The 26,202-nt window shown below is 36.5% G+C and overlaps 1 protein-coding gene across 3 annotated transcripts in view; it reads right to left on the reverse strand.

The window, feature by feature from the left end:
- Positions 1-26,202, reverse strand: part of LOC150099944 (multidrug resistance-associated protein 1-like) — a 491,400-nt gene that overhangs the window by 255,413 nt on the left and 209,785 nt on the right. For 2 of the 3 annotated variants that reach the window (XM_090403117.1, XM_090403118.1), the window contains one exon: positions 21,524-21,661. The exons of the other annotated variant lie outside the window; for it this stretch is intronic. In XM_090403117.1, the coding sequence (XP_090259243.1) occupies positions 21,524-21,661 (138 nt within the window). The remainder of the gene's footprint in view (positions 1-21,523; positions 21,662-26,202) is intronic. 3 annotated transcript variants of the gene reach the window in all.

A 26,202-nucleotide genomic window follows, 5' to 3' on the forward strand; every position in this document is an offset into this window, starting at 1 on the left:
TCTGCTCCTAAGCAGGTGTACTCTTTGGAAGAAATTAGTGTCATTGCAGGTATCAAAAATAAAGCTAGAAATGAAATAGAAAATTGGATAAGTTCACTAAAAATGAAGCAAGAGGTGCATTGAAAACTCTTATCACAACAAGCCTGTTGATGCAAAGGTAAAATCAAAGCCTGGGTCAACTGATGCTCTAGATTTGGAATCTCTGAAAAACTATTAGGCAGGAAGTAGAAAGACAACAAAAGCTAATAATAGAAGGGCAAGAGAAAATATTTATATTATTGGAAGAACTTAAATTAAGCAGTTCTCTTAACAAATCATCTGACGAAATAAGTGGAGAAAAGATACAAGAAAGAAGCCCCCTAATGCTACAACTGTAAGAAAGATGGGCACATAGCAAGAAATTGTTATAAACGAAAAAAATTTACACTTTTGAAGGAACAATATTCGACTCAATCATTCTAGCTGGTGGCAACTCTCAAAAATCATTTTGCAACTCGTGCAGTCAAGTTAATAATAATGAGATGAAATCTAACAAGCCCTTAAACAGTCATACAAGGTCTGGTTGAGCTGGCATCCTGTGAGATTCTGCTGGATATGGGATCTCAGGTATCAGTGATGGTATGGTCATATTTTGTTAAAATATGACCATGACATCTCTTATTTCTGATAACATTGTTCAGTTTGATGTTCAGGAATGATTATTCAGGAAATTCTGAGACTAAAATATGCACACCACAAAATGGTAAGTGGTGCTCAACATAACTATGTTTCAAGTATTATTCTCCCCCGAGACTAAATTCAAACTTCCCGATAATTCTTGGCTTGGATTTCTTAGAGATATCAGTTTTTTCCTGTGACTTCGAGAACAGCAAAATTTCTTTATGGAGTAGAGTACAACCCAACTAAGTGCCCTGATCACGCATCACAAAACCCAGAGGTTAGCCATGAAATAGAACAGAAAATAAATTGTGAAAAGGAGATGACAAGAAAAGATGGAAGGAGGGGATTGAGTGAACTAGGGGAAGAACAAGCAATCAACATTAGGAAAGTCCTATAGATAGAAACAAGTCATCCCTAAGTCATCGTAGACATATGGCTGGTGACAATCAGAATTAAAGCCAGCTGTACGTGCAATAAAGATTAATGGAAGGCAGAAAGGTAAGGGGAACATTAACACAACATAAGAGTAAAGGTAGAATTTTACAGCTATAAGTACCCCAATTAATTAAAACCAATTATGTAAAATTTATACACACACACGTGCTTTTTTCATGTATTTTTATTAATATATAAAAACTTTAAATAGCAAGAATAAGAACTTATCCTTTTAGTGTTACACGGTGATCAGCATTCATTAAAAAAAATTATATACTTTACAACCGTGTTATAAATAACTTTATTTCCTGACATTTCGATCTCCATATTAAGATCATCTGGAGTACATACAAATACACAAGCTGAGTTACATTATTACATAGTGAGTAAAGAAACAATGAATTTGATCACAGGTTGTTCTACTGGCATGACCTCTGGTGAAAAAAAAACAATTTAGAAACGGCATCAAAGGTAAATTCTATTTGAGATAACATAAGAAAACATTTTCTTATAGAGAGTTGAGCTGTGCTGAAGAAAGTGCTTATTAATTGGTGAATAGTCCGTTCTTTCTACATTTTTGTAGTGCTAAATTGTTTTTTGGAATACAAGTGTCCGTCAGTGGTTGTTTTTTGAAGTTAGTTGTCCGATATTGTGTATTTTGATTACTGAGAAGACGAGGTCAGAATCAAATGCATAATTGTGGAAGACAAGATGAAGGATAAGTTTTCATTATTTAGTTGTTTTATTTATTTATATCTAGTGTGTACTTGAATGTTCTGTTTGAAGTTGTTTCTTATAGTTATACTTCCTGATACTTATTTAGTGTTTATTTTTTGACACTAATTAGTAACACTGTTTTAATTAATGGTAGCAGTGACAGTTAAAATTACAAATAGCATATCGCCAAGTCCCCCCATTTAAGGACTCCATTTTGTACGATATCATACAGGATTTTGTAGCATACAGGACTTGCAAAATATATACATCCTGACGATTGTATATGTGGCAGGAGAAAGAAGGGGGAAAACGTATATATGCAAAATGCAGGCAATGGGAGGAACTTGGTGATTTAGAAATGACTATAACTGACCTCGTTGAGACTAACTGACCTTGTTGAGTCAGAGATGGGAGATCTCTTGCCCTCTATCATACTATTGTATGATAGAGAGCAAGAGAAGTATGAATAAAATAATAAGAGTGGGGAGTATAGAAAGGTTGAATGATTCTGAAGTTTTAGGAGAGTCAATTGGGAGGATGAATGGCAAACAAGAGTGGCTGACTTACAGAGAGAGAGAGATAGATGAGCTGAAAGAGCAGGTGGAATGTCTGGGGAATGAGATGAGAAGTGTGAAAGATGAAATTAAGCGAATGGAAGAGACGAATGCAAGGCGAATCAGGGGAGGAGTGAGAGAGAAAGAGCTATGGGAATGAGAGAATAGGAACAATAGTAGAGGAGAGGGATTGAGAGAGTTATGGGAATGGTAGAAGATGAAATTAAGTGAATGGAAGAGACGAATCAAGGCAAATCAGGGGAGGGGTGAGAGAGAGTTATGGGAATAGTAGAACATGAAATTAAGCGAATGGAAGAGACGAATGCAAGGCAAATCAGGGGAGGAGTGAGTGATAGAGTTATGGGAATGAGAGAAGAGGAGAGAATAGGAACAATAGTAGAGGAGAGGAATTGAGAATTATGAGAATGGTAGAAGATGAAATTAAGCAAATGGAAGAGACGAATGCAAGGCAAATCAGGGGAGGAGTGAGAGAGAGAGTTATGGGAATGAGAGGAGAGAATAGGAACAATAGTAGAGGAGAGGGATTGAGAGAGTTATGGGAATGGTAGAAGAGAGAATAGGAACAATATAAGAGAGGGAGTTATGGGAGTGATAGAAGAGGAGAGAATGGGAACAGTAGAAGAGAGGGAATGAGAGAGAGCTGTATGAATGATAGTGGTGAGAATAGGATAAGTGGAAGAGGGAATGAGTGTCAGATATAGGAATGATAAAAGAGGAAAGAATGGAAACAGCAGGAAGAGGGAATGAGAGGAATGCAAGGGAGCACAGGGACTAGAAATAGAGTGATGTCAAGAAGGCAGGTAAGTAGGGGAGCACAGAGAGAAACTGTTACAAGAGAGAGTGAGGGATGCATGTGAGCAATCAAGGAATACAGTAGTAAGAGGTGTAATGTATGGGGACTCAATGATCCATGGCGTTCAAGATAGGATGCGTGAGGAGTGTTTGCTAGGAGGAACAATAGAAAGGGTGGCCATTGCAATTAAGAGAGGTGAAAGGGTGGATGAGATGATTGTGACAGTGGGAACAAATGATTTGAGTGGTGGTGTAAATAGGGCAGTGAGAGATATGAGATTCTTGCTTGAAGCTGTACAAAAGAAGACACAGAGGAAAGATAATGTGTGTGTTGCCTAGGTATGATAATGTCGAGCTGAGAAGAAGAGCGGTGATATTGAATGGCATAATAGCGAGAATGTGTCAGGAGAGAGGATTCGAATATGTAGATGCTTGGAGTGCGTTTGAGAGCAGAGAGGAACTGTACGTGAGAGACCACTTGCATTTGAATGAGAAAGGACATAGGCATCTGGAGAGATTGCTGTTCCTGAATGAGTCAGTGTGTCCCAGTGTGGATGGTAGCAGGGGTGGTCTCTTGTGGGAATGGGTTCTTGGGAGAAGGGGGACGACATCAGGTAGTGCTGAGCCCAGTGGAGTCTAGAGGAGATAATGCTAGGTATAGAAACAATGGCATTTTTATGCTTTATACCAATGCCAGGAATATTCGGAATAAGGGCGAGGAATTGGTGGCACTGATAGCATCAGCCTAGATAAAGATTATTGGGATCACAGAGACGTGGTTGACAGAAGAGAATATAATAACAGGAATAGAAGTTGCTGGGTACAGCATTTTTTGGCAGGATAGGAAGGGAAAGCATGGTGGTGTTACTGCTTATGGTTAGTGACAACTTATGTTCTAAGAGTGGAGGCTTTGGAAGGCTGTGACACTAATGATTTTGAAAGCATATGGTGTGACATGGAAGTGGGCAAGACAGGATATTTAGTGGGGTGTTGCTACAGACCAAGGAGCACAGAGGATGAAGACCAGGAGATGTTGAGACAGTTGAGCGTGGCAAGTGCAAGAAGAACGATTGTTACGGGAGATTTAAACTACAGCAGTATTGGGGAAGGAAGATGCATGTAGCAATAAGGGAATGGAATTTCTAGAATTCTTGAGGGACAAAATGTCTTAAGCAACATGTAATAGAGGAATTACAGCATCAGAAGAGTTTATAATAACTGAGATGACATCTCTCTCACCAGTTGGAGAGAGTGACCATATGTTTTGACTTGGAAAATGAATAGACATGAAATAGACTACTCAATCAAAAGGACTACAAAGGTAAGCTTAATGCTTTAGTACTAGACCGTACTATTTACCTCCCTATTGAATATAATCCTACCAGCTCTCAGATTAGAACTCTCCACAGACTCCTTAAGAAAGTCACTTCTTGGCCTGTGGAAGTCACTAATAAACTAAAACCTTATAACTCTAGACCTCCCCCCCCCCCGATTATATGGGCTCCCAAAAATACATAAACAAAATGTGCCATTACGTCCCATAGTGGATGGCTTTGATTCCCCCACATATAAATTAGCAAAACATTTAGCCAAAACACTCACACTACTGGCAACACACCATCACACACAAAAAAAACTCAGCCCACTTTAAAGCTAGTGTAGAAAACCTCTCACTCCAACACACTGACATAACGGTCGGTTTTGACGTCTCCTCCCTATTCACTAATGTCCCACTCAAAGAAACCCTAGAGGCTCATCCAAGCCAAGTTTCCTCCCGATATCTCAGCCCTATTTCAGTTCACAATGAACTCAGGCTATTTCGTTTGGCAAGGAAAGTTCTACAAACAGATAGAGGGGACAGCCATGGGTTCACCACTTTCCCCACCCTTGGCCAATTTCTTTATGGAGACCTTTGAAGAGAAAGCCTTAAACTCCGCCCCACAAAAACCCACTATTTGGCTTCGTTACGTGGATGATGTGTTCGCTATTTGGCCACATGGCTCAGACTCACTCCACTCCTTAACACACTTAAACCACCAACACCCCAGAGTCCAGTTCACCTTAGAAAAAGAGGAAAACAACACCCTCCCCTTCCTAGACACTTTAATCACCTGCCAGCTTGATGGATCTTTGGTTCTCTGTTTACAGAAAACCCACCCATACTGGCAGTTACATTCACCAGCAATCCCACCACCATCCTCTCACAACAATATTGGGTTATAAAAACACTATATAACAGGGCAAAATTAATCTGCTCAGATGACAAGGCCCTAACTACTGAACTAAACCATATCCACAACACTTTCTTAGCCAATGGCTATAACCCCAAAAAAATCCCAAAAATACTCAAACCAGTAAACCACAACTTCCCCCACCCCCACTCCACAATAAAGATTACACCAAATCTATCACCATCCCCTACATCCAGGGCACCTCTGAGAAAATAACCAATATCCTAAGAAAATATGACCTTACTTCCTGTTACAGACCATATAAAAAGTTGGCATCCCTTATCTACTCTACCAAAGACCAACCACTTCCCCTAGACCTACCTGGTGTATACCAGGTCCCTTGCAGCTGCAAATTGTCCTACTTTGGACAAACAGGAAGAACAACAAATATCAGGATTTCAGAACACAAAGACTACATCCGGTTCCACCAGTAGAGCCGCTCTGGGCTGGCAGACCATGCCTTAGATACCCACCATAGAATTCGTTGGAAGAAAACAAAAATAATACACCACAGCAAGTTTAAATATGAGAGATTATTCAAGGAATCTTCAGCAGCTCTAAAAAACGTTCCTAACCTCAACAAATTTGGGTGCATGAAACTACCCCAAATTTGGGAGACTTACATTTTGAGAACTTCAGCCCAACTGCCAAGTCAACCAAATTAGCCCACCAGAGGGCACCATTAGGACTTTAGGAACAATATTAGTTTCTTGCTTTCTTCCTCATTTGCTTTTGTTAGTGCCTGTGTGCACATACCATATCTTTATGTTCCTGAAGATGGCAACGTGAAGTTGCCGAAATATAGAAGTTATTTATTAAAGTTACCTTTAATTAATATACTTTATATGCATTGTTAATTCCATAAACTAATTACCAGTTATGTATGACCAATGTATAAGCCTTGCTACTAGAATTTGGATTCAGGATTGGCTGTCTGATAGGTATCAGAGTTGTGTATGGTGGAGCAATATCAAAGAGGCAAAACATTACAAGTGGGGTTCCATAGGGTTTAGATAATAATCTTTCAGTAACAATGATGTCCTATTTTTAACATTACAATTGTTATCTTTATCTTTGATTTAGAATTCTGGATTACCTTCAGTCCTGTTTATAGTCAACTCAGAGAGAGGTGTTCTGTGGGTCAAATATGTGCCTTCCATATGCTTGGGATTTTTAGACCATCATTACTGTTCAGATTGGGGTGGTTGATAAGAATCTCACAGGCTTCTTTAAATTTGCATTCATACCATGGTCTGAACAGACTAAGCCCTGAACACTTTACATAGAATTGACTGGAAAAGCACCAGTTCACATCACACCAAAACATGGTATAAATGCAAATTTAAAGATGCCTGTGAGATTCTTATCAACCACCCCAATCTGAACAGTAATGATGGTCTAAAAATCCCAAGCATATGGAAGGCACATATTCGATCCACGGAACCTCTCTCTAAGAGAGAACTATAAACGGGACTGAAGGTAATCCAGAATCCTAAAGCAAAAATAACAATTGTAATGTTAAGAATAGGACACCATTATTACTGAAAGAAGACTAAGAAAGAATGTTTTCTCATTATCTCAAATAGAATTTAGCTTTGATGCAGTTTCTAAATAAGTTTTTTTTTTTTCTTTCACTATTGGGCACGCCAATAGAATAACCTTAGATCAAATTTATCGATTCTTTACTCACTGTATAATGTAACTCATCTTGTGTATTTGTATATACTTCAGATGATCTTAATATGAAGATCGAAACGTCAGGAAATTAAAAGAGTTATTTATAACACGGTTGTAAAGTTCATAATTTCTAAAATGAATAAGAACTTATGCAATAAGCTTTTATAAAATTATAAAAGTGCTTGGTTGAAAATTAGAGTTAAGTTTCTCAAAGACAAAAGTTGCCCATGAAAATAAATATTTAGATAAATTATATAAAGAAACTTTAAAGAAATATTAGATGCAATTATAATAAAACATATGAAGGAATTGATAAATTTAAGAAATGACAGTACAGTTCTATGGCACTCATTTTGAAGGAAAGACATCAGGAGTGTCTGAGAAATATTCAACAGTTGCTTGGCTTGAAGATAACAGAAGAATAAGTCAGATTAAATGGCTAATCAAAGCAAGAGATTCATGAAGAGTACTGTATGGATCTTTTAGAAAAGAGGATTTTTGGTTTGATTTTGATCAAAGTATGGCTAAAGCAAGAACAAAAAAATATAAGGCCAGCATATGTCTATATTAAGGGTGAATGCTTATTCTGTGAGATGAAAAACTGTCACCTCCATTATTATGTGAATTGCACTTATAAAAGGTAATACCTATTGCACACATTAGTATTAAGGGTTAAATACCCAGGAAATTCTGAAAATCAAACATGGAGCTTTGAGTCAATTCAGGCATCTAGTAAGATGGTCTCACACCAAGTCATGAAATTCATCTCTCACCTAACCCCCCCCACCCAAGTGGGATTCAAACTAACTGGTTTGTTAAAGAGTGTAAGCATTATCTACTTCCAGCAAATATGGTTCAGTATAATACCATTGTCTGGAGGAAGACATGAGCAGTATAAAGTACAATATGGAAGTCCCAAATTTTGAGGAAAGAATGAAATTATACAAGTGTGATGGGTTGCATCCAAATGGCTTTAGAGTGAATGCACTGGAGAAAGTGTTGCTGGATGGAAGTACAGTGTGTGATGAATAGAAGAAATCAGAAGCAAAAGAGATGAAGTGAAGAACCAGGAGAGTGGTATTGAAGAAACAGAAGTGCTTGGCAGCAGAAACTGTAATAGCATGAGAGATGAAGAGAAAACAAGGAATTCAAGAGGAACAGGAGGAGCCCAGGTGGACAGGGAGACATGGCACATGGAGAGTGGATGTTGAAAGTGGCAGTGAATGTGTTGTGTGGAGAAGTTGAGACTGAGCAGATGTGTGGTAAGTGGTGATAAAGGTAATTGGGCAAGTGTGGTGGGGAAATCACAACCAAGAAGTGCCTTGGATAGAACTGGTTATAGACCTAAAAATTACTGTGTTTACAAATGCCAGAAGTATCAGAAATAAAGGAGATGAAATGGTTTCAAGGATTGAGTTTACTTGCCCCAAAAATCACTAGAATAAATGAAACATGGTTGAATGAATTTGTTATATAATGAAACCTATGGAGCATTCATGACTCAAAACTTGGCCAACCATTTTCTATAAGATCTTAAGAAAAAATTTTCACATTTAATCCTAAACCAAAAATCTGGCTACAATATGTCAATGACATCTTTGCTGTCTGGGGTCATTCTGAACAAGAACTGCACTTTTTTCTAGATAAAATCAACCTTCATCCTCACATCAAATTAACACTAGAAAAAGAATCTTCACATGGTATCTCCTTCCTAGATGTACACATCCAAAGAAAAGATGGTTCTATCTCCACTTCTGTCTATTGCAAGCCAACATTTTCAGGCCACTACATTCACAATTCTTCAGCTCATCATCCATCTCAAAAATTTGAGATCATTAAATCATTAGTAACCAGAGATGCTCTGCTGCTTCAAAAATCTTTAAACCAAGAATTGGTAACAATCAAAAATACAGCCATACGAAATGGATACAACCCAAAAAACAACAAAAAAAAATCTGTCACTTCCCTACACAAGAACAAGCCCATAGGATTCCTATACCTTATGTGAAAGGCATTTCCAAACATCTTTCAAAAATTATGAGGAAATAATTTGGCTGCTACCTACAAACCAATCAACCAGATCCATAATTGGTTACCTTCTCCTAAAGACAAACTCACCTCTAATGCTACCCCTAGCATATACAAGGTCCCATGTTCCTATAAATTGTCCTACTATGGACAGACAAGTAGATCCATTAGCAAACCCATTTTGGAACATCAAGACCACATCTATTTTATCAAACTGCTAAAATCTGGCCTTGCACAACACCAAATTGAAAATCCAAACCATAGGATCCATTGGAAAAAGACCTAACTTCTACATAGATCTTTATGTAAAGATGAACATTTATATAAAGAAGTGCTGAAGCCCTACTTCACAGACCCAATTTGAACCGTAATGACGTCTTAACTATCCCTAAAGTCTGGGAAATTGTCATCCTAAACTGTGTAAAATAATTTTATGTTCTCATTTTAATGTAACCGTTCTTTTTCTTTCAGATATTTTAATTTAATTCTATAACACACCTACTGCATGCATAGAGGGATTCCATTGTAAGCATGCACCCTAACTGTATGAGATTCCTAGTATCGTTTGAATTAACTGTACTACAGATGTCCTATGATACTTAGGACAAAATATTTATTAAAAAAATATTATTATGGTTATATGTGTATGTTTAGTCATGGTTGAATGAAGATGATATTCTAATGAGAACAGATATGGAATGATACTGTATTTTTCATAAGGATAGAAAGGACAAGAAAGGATAGAGAATGCTGCTGATAACAACAGGAGAATTATGTCCACATAAGATAGACATGAAAGAGGGAAATCATGGCAATGGTTATGAGGCAGTCTGGTGTAATGTGTAAGTTGCAGGAAGGCATTTGGTTGAATGTTGCTATAGCTATAAGTAAAATGAATTTGAGTTCCTGAGAGAACTATTGCATGCAGCATGTAAAAGAGAGCATGTGAGAATCAAGTATTAGATCTGATCATTTCATCAGAGGATGAAATTAAGGTTTCACACTTTCCTCCAGTTGGTGAGAGTAATCATGAAGTGATCAAATGGGTGTTGTAAACCAAATGCAGACTTCTGTGAGGAAATGACATGTGGAATTAAGGCTGGTGATTATGACAAGCTTAGGAGACAGCTTGGAGCTATAGCATGGAACTGAGCAGTAAGGAAATAAATGCTACTTGGGAACTGACAAAGAAATACATAACAGCATCAATATGTGAATGTATTTAGAAGGCCAAAGGGCTGAATAAGGTAGGTGTGAAATGGATGAATGAGGGGCTTATGCATAAAATCTGGAAGAATGCTTTGAAGGCAGTACAAGATGAATAATGGTTACATAAAGAGTATAAAGAACCAGGAGAGTGATTTGGTAAGAAAAACAAAAAGTGCAGTGTGAGCAGAAATTGTCAAATCAGGCAAAGAAGAATTTAGATATGGGAAGAATATGATTGAGACATTAAACTGGTCAGGGGTTATCAGGATGGCATGAAAGATTTTCATGGAATGGAGGGGGGGTTGAAAAACAAAATGCCATCGCTGGAAACTATATAAGGTGGGTGTGAGCAGAGGAGGGCAGCTTTGAATGGAGAGTGGAATGCATGTTGTATGCAATTCCACTCTCGAGTGTTGTAAATATTGACACACACTGAATCAGTTTAAGGCATGGTTGGTTCAAGCGTTGTGTGCAAGTGTGTGCCTCCAACAATGATGGATTCCATGGAGAATAATAATAAATGTTAATAATAAATAAGGAAAGTAAGATGAAATTATAAGCAGCATAGTGCTATTGCTATAGAGAATAAAAGAAAATGACTGCAAAAATAAAATATAAAAACAACATGAAATGCAAATATTTGTTTTATGCTATTTCATTATACTCCAACTTCTGATCATTTTATGAAGATCAGCTCTCCATCTCATTCTCCTCTTTTGGTAGTTGTACCTTTGTTCTCCACCTGTCTCTCAATTTTCTAGCATAACTAATTTCTCTAGTGATTAGATGAATCGCTAGAGAAATTAGTCATCTACTTACATATCCTTATCCAATCAATGCCACTAAGAGTCTATTTTATAAAACCCTCTTGTTAGTCTTTCTTGCATTCCTTAAGATTTTTAGGTTTCCTCTTTGTACACGAGAATCTATTTACTTTCTTGCTGATCCAGATATTATCTCACTGTCATCAGTAGCATAACGATTCCTTTAACATTCTTTACTTTTACAAGTCAAACATCTTAGATAATTTGTCAATTTTAGCAGAGATTCTTCCCTCCTGCATAAATGCAAACATGCTTAAAAACATGTAATGCAAATACTAAACTTCATTGTAATAAATTTAATTTAATCCTTTATCCAAGTGTGAGCAAACGAAGTTTGCATCTGAAAGTATCTTCAGGACTGGGGCAAGGTGGTACAACACCAGGCAACTCATTGCAAAGGTGGAGCAAGCTAACATCACTCATTTCTCAGTGATGTTATACATATCTGAAAGGAAATGTGTTTTGCATTATGGGAGATACTAAGATAGGAGTGATGTTATCTTGCTCCACCTTTGCAACGAGTTGCACCACCTTACCACAGTCCTGAAGATACTTTCAGATGCAAACTTTGTTTGCTCACACTTGGATAAAGGATTAAACTAAATTTATTATAGTCTTACCAAGTGAAAAATAAACTTTCAACATCTTTCTCTAAATTAAGAGTAATTTAATATAAAGGTGGCACACCTTTGGGCAACTCCTATAGGTAAAGATGACCTCGCTATTGCTTCTGCCTGGTATCTCTACTTCTGGGCCTGGCTCCCACTGAAGAGACCTCAATAAAGGTCGAAACTAGTCTGGATAATAGCCCTTCCCTTAATGCATAACATTATACATATCTGCAAGGAGATGTGTTTTGCATTATGGGAGATATTGAGATAGGAGTGATGTTAGCTTGCTCCACCTTTGCAACGAGTTGCCCAGTATTGTACCACCTTACCCCAGTCCTGAAGATACTTTTAGGTGCAAACTTTGTTTGCTCACACTTGGATAAAAGATTAAACTAAATTTATTATAATCTAACCAAGTGAAAATTAAACTTTCAACATCAATAAACTTCATTGATGCCAAGTGAATTGTACTATCACTACAACAGGGTTGTTTGTTAATTGGAAATTTGTAAATATCTTTAGGTGACAGATCAACCAGCTAGTACAACACAAATAATTACAGGAGGTTGAAGTAGCTTGCAAAAATAGCCACTGATGAACAAGGAAATCATTATCCACTATTTATCCAATCAATCAGATTAAAAGGACAATAGGTTTACCTTTTATGAATAGAACCCACAAATAGACAACACAATTCAGAAAACAGCTTATTAGAGAAGCTGTTTTATTAGCATTTTTCATCTAGGTAGGTGAAAAAACTTAACAGATACAAAATAAAAGTACAGGTGGGATTTACTAACACATGAACAGAGAGTAATGGGATTTCATGTTTGTAGAGTAAAAAATGTGCAGGTGAAGTGGTAATGCCTTGGAATTTTTTTCAATTTGTGTCAACAAAAAAAAAAAATCTGGAAAGATTTATTTTTTTGTTGACACATTTTTTTTTTGTTATTTCCGTTATTTTTTGACACATTTTTTTTTTATTATAAAGAAATAACAATAGTCCCATAATAGAATGGGAACAGATGCAGAGCCATAAGCAATGTCTCTCCAGAGAGATTATTTTTGTTTAAGTAATCTCTGGAGTAGTAGTGAAGATCCTGTAAAATATCTTTGTTTTTATGGTGAATTCATAGTTGAGTTCATTATCAAATTCCTGATGTTTACCCCTAGGGAGCATATAGGATGTAGCAATGATGTAAACTTTTCATATAATACCAACTTCCTATAACTTTCTCCAAATTAAATTTTATCTGTCAGGACTTCACTATTATCAGATATATTTCAATCTTCTAAAGCATGTCTTGCTAATCGTCAAGATTTTTGTCTCTCAATATTTTTCTTGCTATCCTAGCTATGAACACCTCTCTCATGTTAAAATCATTACCATTTTGTTGGAGGCTTAATGGATTATATACATTTGTAGAACAGATAAGAGTAGCAAGTTTACAGTGGGGCTTAAATGCTGTGCTTTTTTAAAATCTTTGCTATTTTTTCCGATGTCCCATGGATGTAGGGTATGGAGATGGCATTTCTAAAATCTTTCTGAAGAGATGGCCGAGGAATGGGGAGAAACTAATTTTTTTTTTTCATTGTTTTCTTGCATGTGCAAGAAAACAGAATGAAAGAACAAAGAGTAAAAGAAGTGATGAGTGATTTCAGGATAGCAGTATATAGAGACTCCATAATTAGGGGGCTAGTTACTGACTGAGTCAGTAAGGTCTGCTATCTGGGTGGGAGAATGAGTACAATAATTAAGGCATTGGACATGAGGAAGAAAAGAGCAAGAGAGTTAGTTGTGATTGTAAGGATGAATGATCTAAGTGGACATAAGGAGGAGGTGAGGAAAAATATCAGGAGACTATTGAGAAGAGTGAAAGATAACAGTAGTAGGAAAGGTTGTCAGTGTGTTACCCAGGTATGATGATGAGTTGCGACAGAAAGTCAAAATGTTGGTGGAGCTGTGTGAGGAAGGGAGTGGAGTTTGTGGATGTATGGCATGTGTTTGAGGGTGAAATTATACAGGTGTGATGGGTTGCATTTAAATTGCTTTGGAGAGAGAGTGTTGCTGGATGAAAGTACAGTGTGATGCATGCCAGAGATCAGAAGGAAGAGATTAAAAGAAAAATCAGGAGAGAGGTACTGAAAAGACAGCAGTACTTGTCAGTGGAAATAGTGGAATGAGAGAGGAAGAGAGAACAGTAATACAAGAGGAACAGAGAAATGGGAGAGCTCAGGTGGACAGGGAGACATAGCATAGAGAAAGAGAATGTTGAAAGTGTGTATGAAGATAGGGTATATTGCAATGTAGGTGGAGAAGTAGACTGAGAAGGTATATGTGGTAAGTGGTGATAAAGGTGATTTGGCAGGTGTAGTGGGGAAAATCACAACCAACATATGGCTTGGATAGGACTGGCTATAGACCTAAAAATGAACTGTTGTGTTTGTTAAAATATTATGATGGTGAAGTATCAGAAACAAAGGGGATGAAATGGTTTCAGTGATTGAGTTTATTCACCCACAAATCATTGGAATAAGTGAAACATGGTTGAATGAAGATATCATAACAGGAATAGAAATGGAAGGGTACAGTATTTTTTGTGAGAATAGAAAGGGCAGGAAGGGAATGCTGCTGATGATATCAGGGGAATTAAGTCCACATAAGGTAGACATGAAAGAGAGAAATAGTGGCAATGGCTATGAGGCAGTGTGGTGTAATGTGGAGGTTGAGAGGAAGACATTTAGTTGGATATTGCTATAGGCCTGGGAATGTGGAGGGTGGTTGTAGTGAAGAAATGTATACAACTTAGATTAGTGAACATAGGAAGGGTAATTATGGGTGATTTTAATCATGGCAGTATAGATTGGAATGAAGAGATAGCATTTGGGAATAAGGAAAATGAATTTCTCGAGTTCTTGAGGGATAACTATCTCATGCAGCATGTAAAGAAAGGCATGTAAGGATCAAGAGTTCTATATCTCATCATTTCATCAGAGGATATAATTGTTAGAGGGGGTTTCATATTTTCCTCCAGTTGGTGAAAGTGATCATGAAGTAATCACTGTATTGTGGCTAGTCATATGCAGGCTTTTGCAAGGAAAGGATATATGTGGAATTATAAGGCTAGAACAAGGAGTTGAGCAGTAAAGAAATAAATGCTGCATGGGAACTTACAAAGAAATACATAACAGCATCAATGTACGAATGTATGCCAAAGGCCAAAAGGCTGAATAAGGTTGGTGTAAAATGGATGAATGTGGAGCTTAAGCATGAAATCTGGAAAAAGAAAGTCCTTTGGAGGAAGCACAAGATGAATAATAGTAATCAGTCACATGAATATAAAGAACAAGCCAGGAGAGTGACTCAGTTAATAAAGAAAACAAAAGTAGAATATGAGCAGAAATTGGCAAATCAGGTTAAGAAAAACCCTAGAGAGGTTTTTTTAGATGTGGCAAGTAGAAAGAAGAATGATTATGGAAAGATGAAGTTAAGGGATGAAAGTGGTAGAATGGCATAATGGTGAGAAGCAGGTTCTTTGCATGGAGGGTGGTTGGAGAGTGGAATGCATTGCCTGAGTTTGTTGTGGACACATTGAATCAGTTTAAGACGAGGTTGGATGAGCACTGTATGCAATAGCGAGCACCTCTTACAAGGAGTCTGACTCCGTGGAGATCGGATGTTGATGATAATAAATTTCATATATTAGAACTGTGAAATTTGAATGCAAATCATACATATCTAACCAATGAGGATCTATCTTCCCTGGCAAATAACTAAATTTACAACAAACAAGTGAGATGAGGAGCAACCAACCACATGCAATGTTTGTGTAATCAACCTATCTAGCTACACCCTAAATAACAATGACCTTGCATCATTTAATAAAGGCTTAAACTTCGCAGTAGCACCTAGAGCTATTAATAAACTGGATGTTATATGCCACATAGAAAGAGACAATGCCTCTTTTTAGAATAGTGCCACGATCATCTTTAACAGATGAACTTACATTTATCAGATGAATAAACTAATCTCCGATAACAGCATTTAAAGTTGTGAACTAAGGATTAAGAAAAAACAAACTACTTAAGTGTCCTTGGCCATTGGACATTTAAAAACTATTACCCTATTATGCCCTTCCTCTGAGAATATATGCAGTTCAAGGTACACAAACATAACATTCCACTTTGGTCAATAGTTGAGGATATAGATAGCCCAAATTATAACCTAGCCAAGAAATTAGCATCAATAAAGGAGTTCATAGATCATTCTCCCCCCTCTTATATAAAGGAGAGCAACACTTCATAAACAAAATTAAAATCATAGCAGTCAGCAAATTTTGACATTTCTGCCCTTTTCACAAAATGTTCCAATCAGTGAAAATTCTTTTCTTATAGAAGAAATTTCCACCTGACATTATGCCCACGTACTACATTCTGGCTACTTCACAAAGCAAAATTTTTACCTACAAAAAGGTAAAGCCATAGGTTCACCTTATCTGCCCCCAACTGCAAACTTACATGGAAGCTTTTAAGCTATGTGCTCTGGATTCCTTTACTTTAAAACCTAGTTTTGGCTTAGATAAGTTCGTTATCTGGTCACATGGCCACCAAACATTAAACACTTTCCTCAGCCACCAGAACAATGAGTGCATACAACTTACTATTGAAGTTGAAAATCAGAATTCTTCCTTTCCTGGATACACTGGTCACCTCTTCCCTCAGGTAGTCTATCCTTCACCATTTGCTACAAAATGCCTACATGCACTAGCCAATATATACATGCTAACTCATCACTACTCTTCACAAAAACTTGGAGTCATTAACACCTCAAAAAACAGAATAACTTGCTCTAATGAAAAAGTTCTTAAAGAATTATAAATTATTACCAATACATTTATAAATGACTATAGCAAAAATACTATCAATATAATTCAGAAAACTTCAAAAAATACATATATAGATTACAGTAAAACCATAGCTATCCCATACATTAAGAGTTATCAGAAGAAAAAGAATTCTACACCATTATAATCTTAATTCCATCTATAAAATTAAAAAACATTCACCTTCTCTAAGGATCCTCTTCCCCCCATTGGCTCACCCTGGAATTTATTTTATCTTATCTATTGCACCATAATTACCTTATATATTAGTGAAATTGGATGTATACAGTCCTATTCATAAAAAAGAACATAAACGACACATTAAATTTAACAATTTTGGTGAAGCAGGCCTCTGAGATCACTCTTAACACCCTACACCAAACTGATTGGAAAAAGTACATGTTCTTTATGTTATACAAAAACTTGGTATGGATGGAAACTTAAATCTTAGCAATAATGGTAGCATAAAAATTCCAAGAATTTGGATGGCACACATTCAGCCCAGTTAGTCCAAGTTTTCCAGCAAACCCAGAGTTTAGAACTAAGCAATTATTTCAGCTTTTATTGGCCACCATCCACACTCTTGTTTTAATTTATATTATGTATAAATATGAGTAAGTTTGTGTGAACATTGCTTTCTAGCTTAATTTATTTTTTATAACCAAATGGATAACAACAAGACTAGCATTGATGTAGTAAGATTTTTCCCACCAGAGGTGAGGCCAATAGTTTAACAGTTGATCAAATCAATGTATATGTGCATACCTCAGATGACCTTCATGTATAAGTTGAAATGAGCAATTAGTTTGGTTTATATTAAACTGAAGTGTTACTCTAACACAGTACTTGTTCCCATAATGATGAAAGTGCCAGATGAAAGTGGATGAGATGATTATGATGGATACAAATGACTTGAGATGGTGAGTCTGGTGACAAGACCTGAGGTATATGCTGGAGGTTGTATGGCAGAAGAGAAAGGATAGTGAGTATTACCCATGTATGATAATGTATAGCTGAGCAGAAGAGCAGCTATCATACAATTCAATAATTATTTGGTATGATAGCCAGAATGTGTTGAGGCTTGAATTGTGGGTGCTTGGAGTGCCCTTGAGGACAGAAAAGAACTGCACCAGAAAGACAGCCTGCATATGGGACGAACCATAAAGAGTAGTGAAGATGTTGTGGCCTTGCAAGAAGACTTGAATAAATTGAGTGATTGGGCAAGCAAATGGGGATGTGAGTTCAATGTTGAAAAATGTAAGGTTTTAAAATTTGGAAAACAAAGATGGGATGCAGAATTTATGCTTGGTGAGAATATATTGTTGGAAGTAGAGGAAATAAGAGATCTGGGAGTGATAGTGGATAAGGATCTAAAATTTAGGGGACACATCGCCAAAATTGTGAAGACAACACAAAGACTTCTGGGAATGATGAGGAGGACACTGACGTGTAGAAGTAGGGAGATTCTTGTTTCATTGTATAAGGCTTTGATTAGGCCACACATGGACTATTGTGCCCAGATTTGGTCACCTGGTTTTCAGAAGGATGAAGAGATGTTGGAAAGGGTCCAAAGGCGACTGACTAAGGTAGTTTCTGACCTCTGGAATGTCGAGTATGAGGAAAGATTGAAAAGATGTAATTTGCAGAGTCTAGTGGAGAGAAGGAAGAGGGGGAGATATGATAGAGACCTACAAGTTGGTAAGGGGTTGTTATAGGATCAATGGTGGAGAAGTTCTACAGAGAATAGTGGGAGATCAGGGGAGAACCAGAGGTCATCCCTGGAAACTGTATAAAGAGGGTGTGAATAGGGGAGTGAGAGGCAGGTTTTTTTCGTGCAGAGTTGTGAATGATTGGAATGCCTTGCCTGAGAGTGTGGTGTCTGCAGGGAGTTTGAATGTGTTTAAGACCCGGTATGATGAGATGTGTGTGAGATAAAAGGACCTCCTAGATGAGTCTTTGACTCCATGAGGTCTTGTTTAATAATATCAATGAGGAAGGACGATGTTTTTCTCAGGAAAAGTGGTGCAGGGAAACTATAGTTATCATGGTGGATGGCAACAAGTGCAGTCTCCTGGAGAGTCACTTGGGAGAAAGGTGAACACGTGGTGTAATGCAGAATCCAGTCACATCTGCAAGATAAGTATAGAAACACTAGCAACAGTTCTGTTTGTTTATACAAATGCCAAGAGTATATAGAACTAAGGAGATGAATTAGTGCCCCTGATAGCTTCAGCATGTCCAAAGATTCATTGGGATCAGTAAAACATGGTTGAATAAGATATACTGACAAGAAAAGAAATAACATGGCATAGCATTTTTTGGCAGGATAGGAAGGGCAATTGCAGTGGTGGAATATTGCTTTATGGTAAGCGATTAGTTGTATCCATTCAGAGTGGAGGATAATAGTTTACCAGAGGATTTGATTGTGACTGAGATGGCATCCCTACCTCTGATTAGAGTGACTGGTTTTGACTTAGTGGATGAATAGACATGTAACAATATCAAGGAGAAATTTGTGTAATTCTGAAGGCAGACAAGTATAACAAATCTTAGAAATCAGCTTGGTGCAAGAGTGTCAAGATGCATACCTTGAGTGAAAAGGAAAAACTTGATATCATTTATCATCCATTTTACATTAAACTAGAACTGCATGTGAAAACAGATTATGGAGAGAGGTGAAGAGCAGATGTATGAAGAATGCAAGATTCAGACTAGGAGAGTCACTAATATGGTAAGGAAGGCAAAACTTTAATATGAGAAGAGATTACCCCTGAGATAATAAAAGAATTCCTTTGGATTTTCCTTATGTAGCCAGTAGGAGGAAGAATGATGTTAGACAAAGATGGGAGTAGAGTGACTGATTCAGAAGATAGTGTAGTTGTTTAATGTTCACTTTATTTCATTCAGGAATTTCAAAAAATTACTTTCACCAAATTTCAAACATTTGGTGAAAAGGGATTTCATCAAATGTTTGGAATGTGCTCAAGAACTGACAGCTCTGTCGATGTGGCTTTTCAATGAGTGGCTATGGAAAGAGAAATAGTTCCATTGCATAAGGTGGTAGTAGAACTGAAGTGTCAAACTATAGACCAATTTGTCTTTTAGTAAGATTTTGGAAAAAATTAGTGAGAGCATATAGCATTAGGTAGATGAGGGCAACTATCTGTGAGAGTCAGCATGGATTTGTTAAGGGTTGCACATGTTTTGGTAATATAGCATTTTATAATAAAGTAAAAAGAACAGCTGATGAGGGGAAAAAGCATGTGCTGCTTTTTTGAATTTTACAAGACATTAAAATAGGGTGCCATACAATTAGCTGATAAGTTACAGCACATAGGTTTGAATGTCAGGTTACTGAATTAGATTGGTAGTCCAATAGTTGTGTATATAGGAACAGTATTAAGGAAGCAGAAGGTTACAAGAAGGGAGCCATAGGGCTCAGAACCAGAACTTATACTGGAAGTTTTATATTAATGACATTGTCAATGAATCACAAGGCTATATTTAATTGTGCCAATAAGCACCTAAATAGTGCAATTGGAAGAATGATTGTACATTGCACCTTTTGATTGGAAAAGGCCTAAATTCTAGTTTCTTCATAACAGAAGGAATCTTTATATGGATTTTTCCAATTGAAGGCAAGTCAGCTGATCTCATACGGAGGTAGCAGGGTTTTTCCTTCTGGAAACTTGGGTTTTTCATCCCATGTGTTCCGAAGGGCTGAAATTTCCATCTCAGCCCTTCACAGAACACGTCATTTACAGACAAAAAATACTAGTGGTGGTAATGGCCAGTAGATGATGGTAGGTTCGGTGTAGTTGGAGTGGGTGGAGACAGCTGTAGAGTAGGTATCCTCCCTCAATGAATGACTCATTGGAGGTATCATGAAATAATTGTTTGTAGATGTGAAGCTGAAAAGAATTATTAATAACAGTGCAGAAATGGTAGCCCTTCAGGAGGATTTATATAAACTGAGCAGATGAATGGTATATCATTAATTCAGCTACATGTGAAGTTTGGAATACATCAATGGAAGGTTGCATACTCTGGAGTAAGTGTGGATGCAAGGGACCTTGGGGGTGATAGAAACTGAAGTTCAGGTGGCATATTGCAAAAGGAGACAAAGGTAACTCAGATGATTTATGGTTTTAATGGTGTAAGGACAGCAAAGATCATACTGCACCATATCAAAAGTTATAGCAGTACACAAGGTAAAACAATTACATCTTTATAATCTGCAGCAGGAAAGGATTTTTTTGAATTACATGAACAAAAAAATAAAATAAAAATAAATAAAATCTAACAATTTATAGTTTCATGCCAGATCACTGGCATTTCAAATTTCTTATTTTTGGTCCATTGTACCAGTTCAAGGCAAATGCAGGAAATCTTTATGCTCAGTTCAAGATCAACTATTCTTCAAATTGGTCCTTACTTTTTTTTTCCTTGCTCATGTAATACAAAAAAAATCCTTTCTTGCTGCAGATTATAAAGATGTAATTGTTGAAATTACAAGAATGGAGTTTCCAAAATCAGCATGCAATAATTACAGAAGTAATTATTTAAGATAACCACAGGCTTGCACCATTAGTTTAATTTAGATTGCCAAAAGAGGAAGCAAAAGATGGAGATTATTCTTCTAATTATCAACCACAGAACTAAATGAAGTCAGAATCCTGGTAGTTGAGAATGGATTATGTAGTTTACTGTAACTAACATGAAGTTAAACTATATTAAAAAACAAAATTTCATTTATTCTAAATAAATATAAAATGCTACTGATAAAAGCATACAGAGCTAAAAATTTGAATAAGGGGAGATTCAGATAAAGTACTATTTTGTAATCATGGTAGAACATGATCAGTAATCTATTTAACTCACCAGAAACTGGGCTGTTGCACACAAGAAGTTGAAGCTAAAATACCAGTAATTATGAATACGGAGGAAGGATAGTTCCCTTTTACGAATGTCTGCTACTTTCTGCAACAAGGGTGGTTCCCAACCATACAATTTAAGTACCTATATCATTATACAACAATTAGATTCTACAGAGAATCTCACTAAAATTAATATTTCAAATAGCATGAATAACTCATTAGCAGCTAAGATTAAAAAAGTAAATGTACTGAGTTACAATGAATTAGTCCTGCACTATTCCCATACAAGGAGATTACATATTGCATAAAATCTTAGTAGTTTGTTGTTTGATTGCTATTGCTTAAACATGTAAGGATGGATAACAAAAGGTTATTTGGCAGAGTAAAAGATAAGAGCATACCAGATTTTGGTCCATGCATAGTTAGGTATAAGAAAGATGAATCAAGACAAAGAATTGCATGGTGGCTTTGTTTGGATTTCTTTTCTTCTTTTCAGCCATTTTCTGTCCACTGCTGGACGAAGGCCTCTGCCAGTTCTTTCCACCTTTCTCTGTTCTTGGCAATGATTGACTAATTTTTCCCAACAAATTTTGACCGTTCAATCCTTTTAGGATGTCCTCAGCCTCGTTTCCCTTCTTTTAGAATCCAGTTTGTTATTATAGTGGTCCATTGCGCATCTTCTCTCCTGGATAGATGTCTGGCGCATTTCCATTTTAGTCTTATCTTTTAATGCGATGCCTAGCATCAACCTCTCCATTTTTCTTCGAGTTGTTAGTTTATTTGCCAGTGCTTTTGTTAATGACCAAGTTTCAAAACCATATGTGATGACTAAAAGTATACACTGGTTATATGTCTTCCTTTTTAAACAAAGTGGGAAATCATTGTTTTGAAAAATGCTTTAATTTTCTGAATGCACCCCAGGCAAGTTGAACTATTTCCTTTTGGAGTCCACAGTTTAGATCAATGAGATGACCTAAGTATGTATATGAAGAGACTCTTTCCAAGAAATTGCTTTCTATTATTGTTTTTTGGTGTTACAAAATGATTAAACATGATTTTAGTTTTTTCTGTTTATTTTTAGACCGACTTTTCTGCTTTCATGATATAGGTCTTCTATCATTCTATTAAGGTATTCTGGAGTGTTTGCAAAAATTATATCATCTGCATATTTTAAGTGTGTTAAGTTTCTGTTATTAATTTTTATACCAAGGTTTGTCCAGTTTATATTAAGTATTTCTTGAAGGACTGCTGTAAAGATTTTGGATGATGGAGTCTCCTTGTCAGAGACGCCTTTCTTTTTCGATTGATATTTTATTGCTACTTCTGTGAAGTTGGATTGTTGCTGTGGTATATTTCCTGTAGAAGGTCCATATATTCTCCAGGAACTCCGTGATTCTGGAGTGCTTTGATTATTGCATTAGTTTTGATGGAATCTAATGTTTTTTCATAATCAATAAAGGCTAAACAGAGAGGCAATTGGTTTTCTTCTGCTTTTTCTATTTTTTACTGCATGAAAATGATCAATTGTGTTAAAGCCTTTACAGAACGCTACTGGTTGATTTGAGTCTAGAAGAGGGGTTAACTTGTTTGTTATTACTTTCGTGTGAATTTTGTACAGATTGGAGAGTTATTACTTTCGTGAGAATTTTGTACAGATTGGAGAGAATACTAATTGGGGTATCTTCCCCTCTTCTAGGCACAGATTTAGTAAGTTTGTGACATGGTAAATGATATTATTTCCTCCTCATTTAATTAATTCTGTGCAAATTAGATCTTCATTAGGACATTTTCCATTTGTTTTAATGCTTGTTTTGTTTCATCTGAAGTGAATGGGGGGATGAATTCTATATACAATGCAGAAGTTATTTATATTTGATTTATCTATTGAAGGATCACTATAGAGTTCTTTATAAAATTCTTCTAGCCTTCTTAGGATTTGTTCTTCGTTCCTTATTATAGTTCCATTCTCTTCTTTTATTGGAGTTATTTGACTCTTGCCAACTGATAAATGTTTTCTTAGTATTTTCATATTTTTATTGTTTTCAATGGTTTCTTTTATTTTTTAGTGTTATAAGATCTTATTTCTTTTATCCTTTTCCTTATTGTTTTGCATAGTTCTGCACATTCTATTTTAGAAATTAAGTTCTTGTCTTATTTCATATTTTGTCTCTTTTTTAGTAGTTGTAAGGTTTCCTCTGAAAGTGTATGGTCTTTTTGTTGCTTTTGAATTCATTGGCTGCTGAGATTATTACTTCCATTAGGTTTCTGCTTATTTTATTTATGTCTTCTTCAAATATATTTATTAAGTCTAGTTTTTGATTGAATTTTTTTTGTAATCCTTGTTAAGCCATTTCATTCTTTCCAATTTGGGGATTTTAATTTTGGCTCTCACCAGTCAGTGGTCACTTCCTGTTTTACTTGATTTAGTACTGATGTATCTTGAACTATTTCTTTGTTACACAGTATGTAATCTACTTCATTTTTTATTTCTCCATTTGGACTTCATGTCCATTTTCTTTTGAGGGCTTTCTTAAAAATGTATTCATAATGTAAAGCTTGTTACTGATAGAGAATTTTGTAAGAGCCATTCCTGAGTTGCTGCTTATACCATATATGTATGATCCTATTGTATCTATTTGGTGAATGGGATGACCTACTTTGGTGTTAAAATCTCCCATTACTATAATAAAGTTTTGATTGCTTTTTTTTTTTTTTTTTTTGTCTAGAGTGTGCTGCAGTGTTTGGATTTAATTGTAGTTAAAGCAACTATGGCTATGATGCCAGTAAATTTGACTCCATTGTATGTTCTAGGGAGGAGAGAGAAGACCTGCAAACTATAAGATGGTCATCTTCAGCTGCAAGCTCATTACATCCTAGATATGAATCCAGATTGATTAGATGTTAGAGGACAGGTGCACTACAGAAACAGGCATGTTGGAATAGCTGTATGGTTTATATGAGCAATGATAATTTGCAGAAGATTAGTATAAATCTTGAGAACATATTGTTGAGGGAGGGGAATAGCAAGAGAGAGACGATGAATTAACATTTGACCTCCATGGAGTCAAACTTATCGTGGGAGGTACACACTTTTGCATCTCAAACGCTATGCTCATCCAACCACATCTTAAACTGAAGGTGTCTAGACACACACAGGCAATGCAGTCCACTTACCAACCACTCTCCATGCAAAAAAACCTTTTCTTCACTCTGCTCACACCTTACTTATACAGTTTCTGGCAATGACCTCATCTTATCCCTCCCTCCCATTTTATGAAAAATCTCCATGTCCACCAGACAACAATCCCCGACTAGCTTATGTCTCAATTATTTCCTCTCTTACTCCTATTCACAAAGCTCTGCAACTTCAATTCTCTCAATCTGCCCTCATACTGCACATTCCAAAAACCACTAACCACCTTTATGTATCTTCTCTGGACCCTTTCTAACATATCACCATAAAAATCAGGCAACCAAATCTATGCATAATCCATGAGGCCTGATCAGGACCTTATACAAAGTTGCAGTGAAGGTACTGAAGAGATTGGTGAGAGGTAGGACATAGAAATGGGTTGATAGTCAGCCACAATAGGCTGTTAAATAAATTGAAACAGATGAGATTGGATAAGACTTCTGAGTTGGATCAGTGACTGGCTGTCAGATAGGTATCAGAAAGTTGTATATGGTGGTGTAGTATCCTGAAAGAGAAAAGTCATTAGTGGTGTGCTGCAGGGGTGAGTTTTGGGCCATTGTAGTTCAATTTGCATGTTAACGATACTGGAATGAGTTTAACTAGTGATATGCAGATGATGCAAAACTGGAGAGAGTAATACAGAGTCAAGCAGGTGTTATAGCTTACAAGAGGACCTGAATAGACTGCATGAATGGGCAGGTAAGTGGAACTATCAGTTCGATGTTGCAAGGTGTAAGGTTTGAGATTTGGTAAGCAACCATGGAATGTGAAGTATACACTTTTCTGGGAAACTTTAAAGGAGGTAGAGGAGATGATAGATCTATTGTACTGGTGGACAAGGACCTGAATTTCAGTGGCCACATTGCACAAGTGGTGATGACATCATATTGGATAATGGTAATGATGCAGAAGACCCTGAATGCAGAAATCATAGCCTTTCTATTTCAGAAATAAAAAATAAAAAGTGGAACAATTTGACCCTCTTTCCACTCCCTTGGAACCTGTGCTGTTGTAAGACTTAAACAGGGATGCCAATGCTACTGCCAATTCTCTGGAACATTCCCTTCGGATGTGTGGTGATATGTCATCAAATGCTATCACCTTATTCACATAAAGGTGAATTATACTCAGATACTTCCTGCTTACAATTAAGCCATCCTCTCTTATGTCCTTTATACTTAAGTTTCTCATGATTCAACCCTGATTAGTATAAAACACCCTTATAACCTGATCACTGAATAGCTCAAGGTCTTCTGCAGCAGTTACCATTCTATCATTTTAATTGATTAAAAACTTACTATGATCATTTGTCCTTCTACTTGCCACATCTAAAAAACTAAATTTCTGCTCATAACCACTTTTGTTTTCTTTACTAACCAAGTCACTCTCCTGGCTTGTTCTTTATACTCATGTGACTGGTTATTACTATTCATCTTGTACTTTCTCCAAAGTACTTTTCCAGATTTCATGCTTAAACTCCACATTCATCC

This window comes from Typopeltis vanoorti, chromosome 13 (assembly GCF_054136105.1).
Source record: "Typopeltis vanoorti isolate ZY-2024b chromosome 13, IOZ_Tvanoo_1.0, whole genome shotgun sequence".
Lineage (NCBI taxonomy): Eukaryota > Metazoa > Arthropoda > Arachnida > Uropygi > Thelyphonidae > Typopeltis > Typopeltis vanoorti.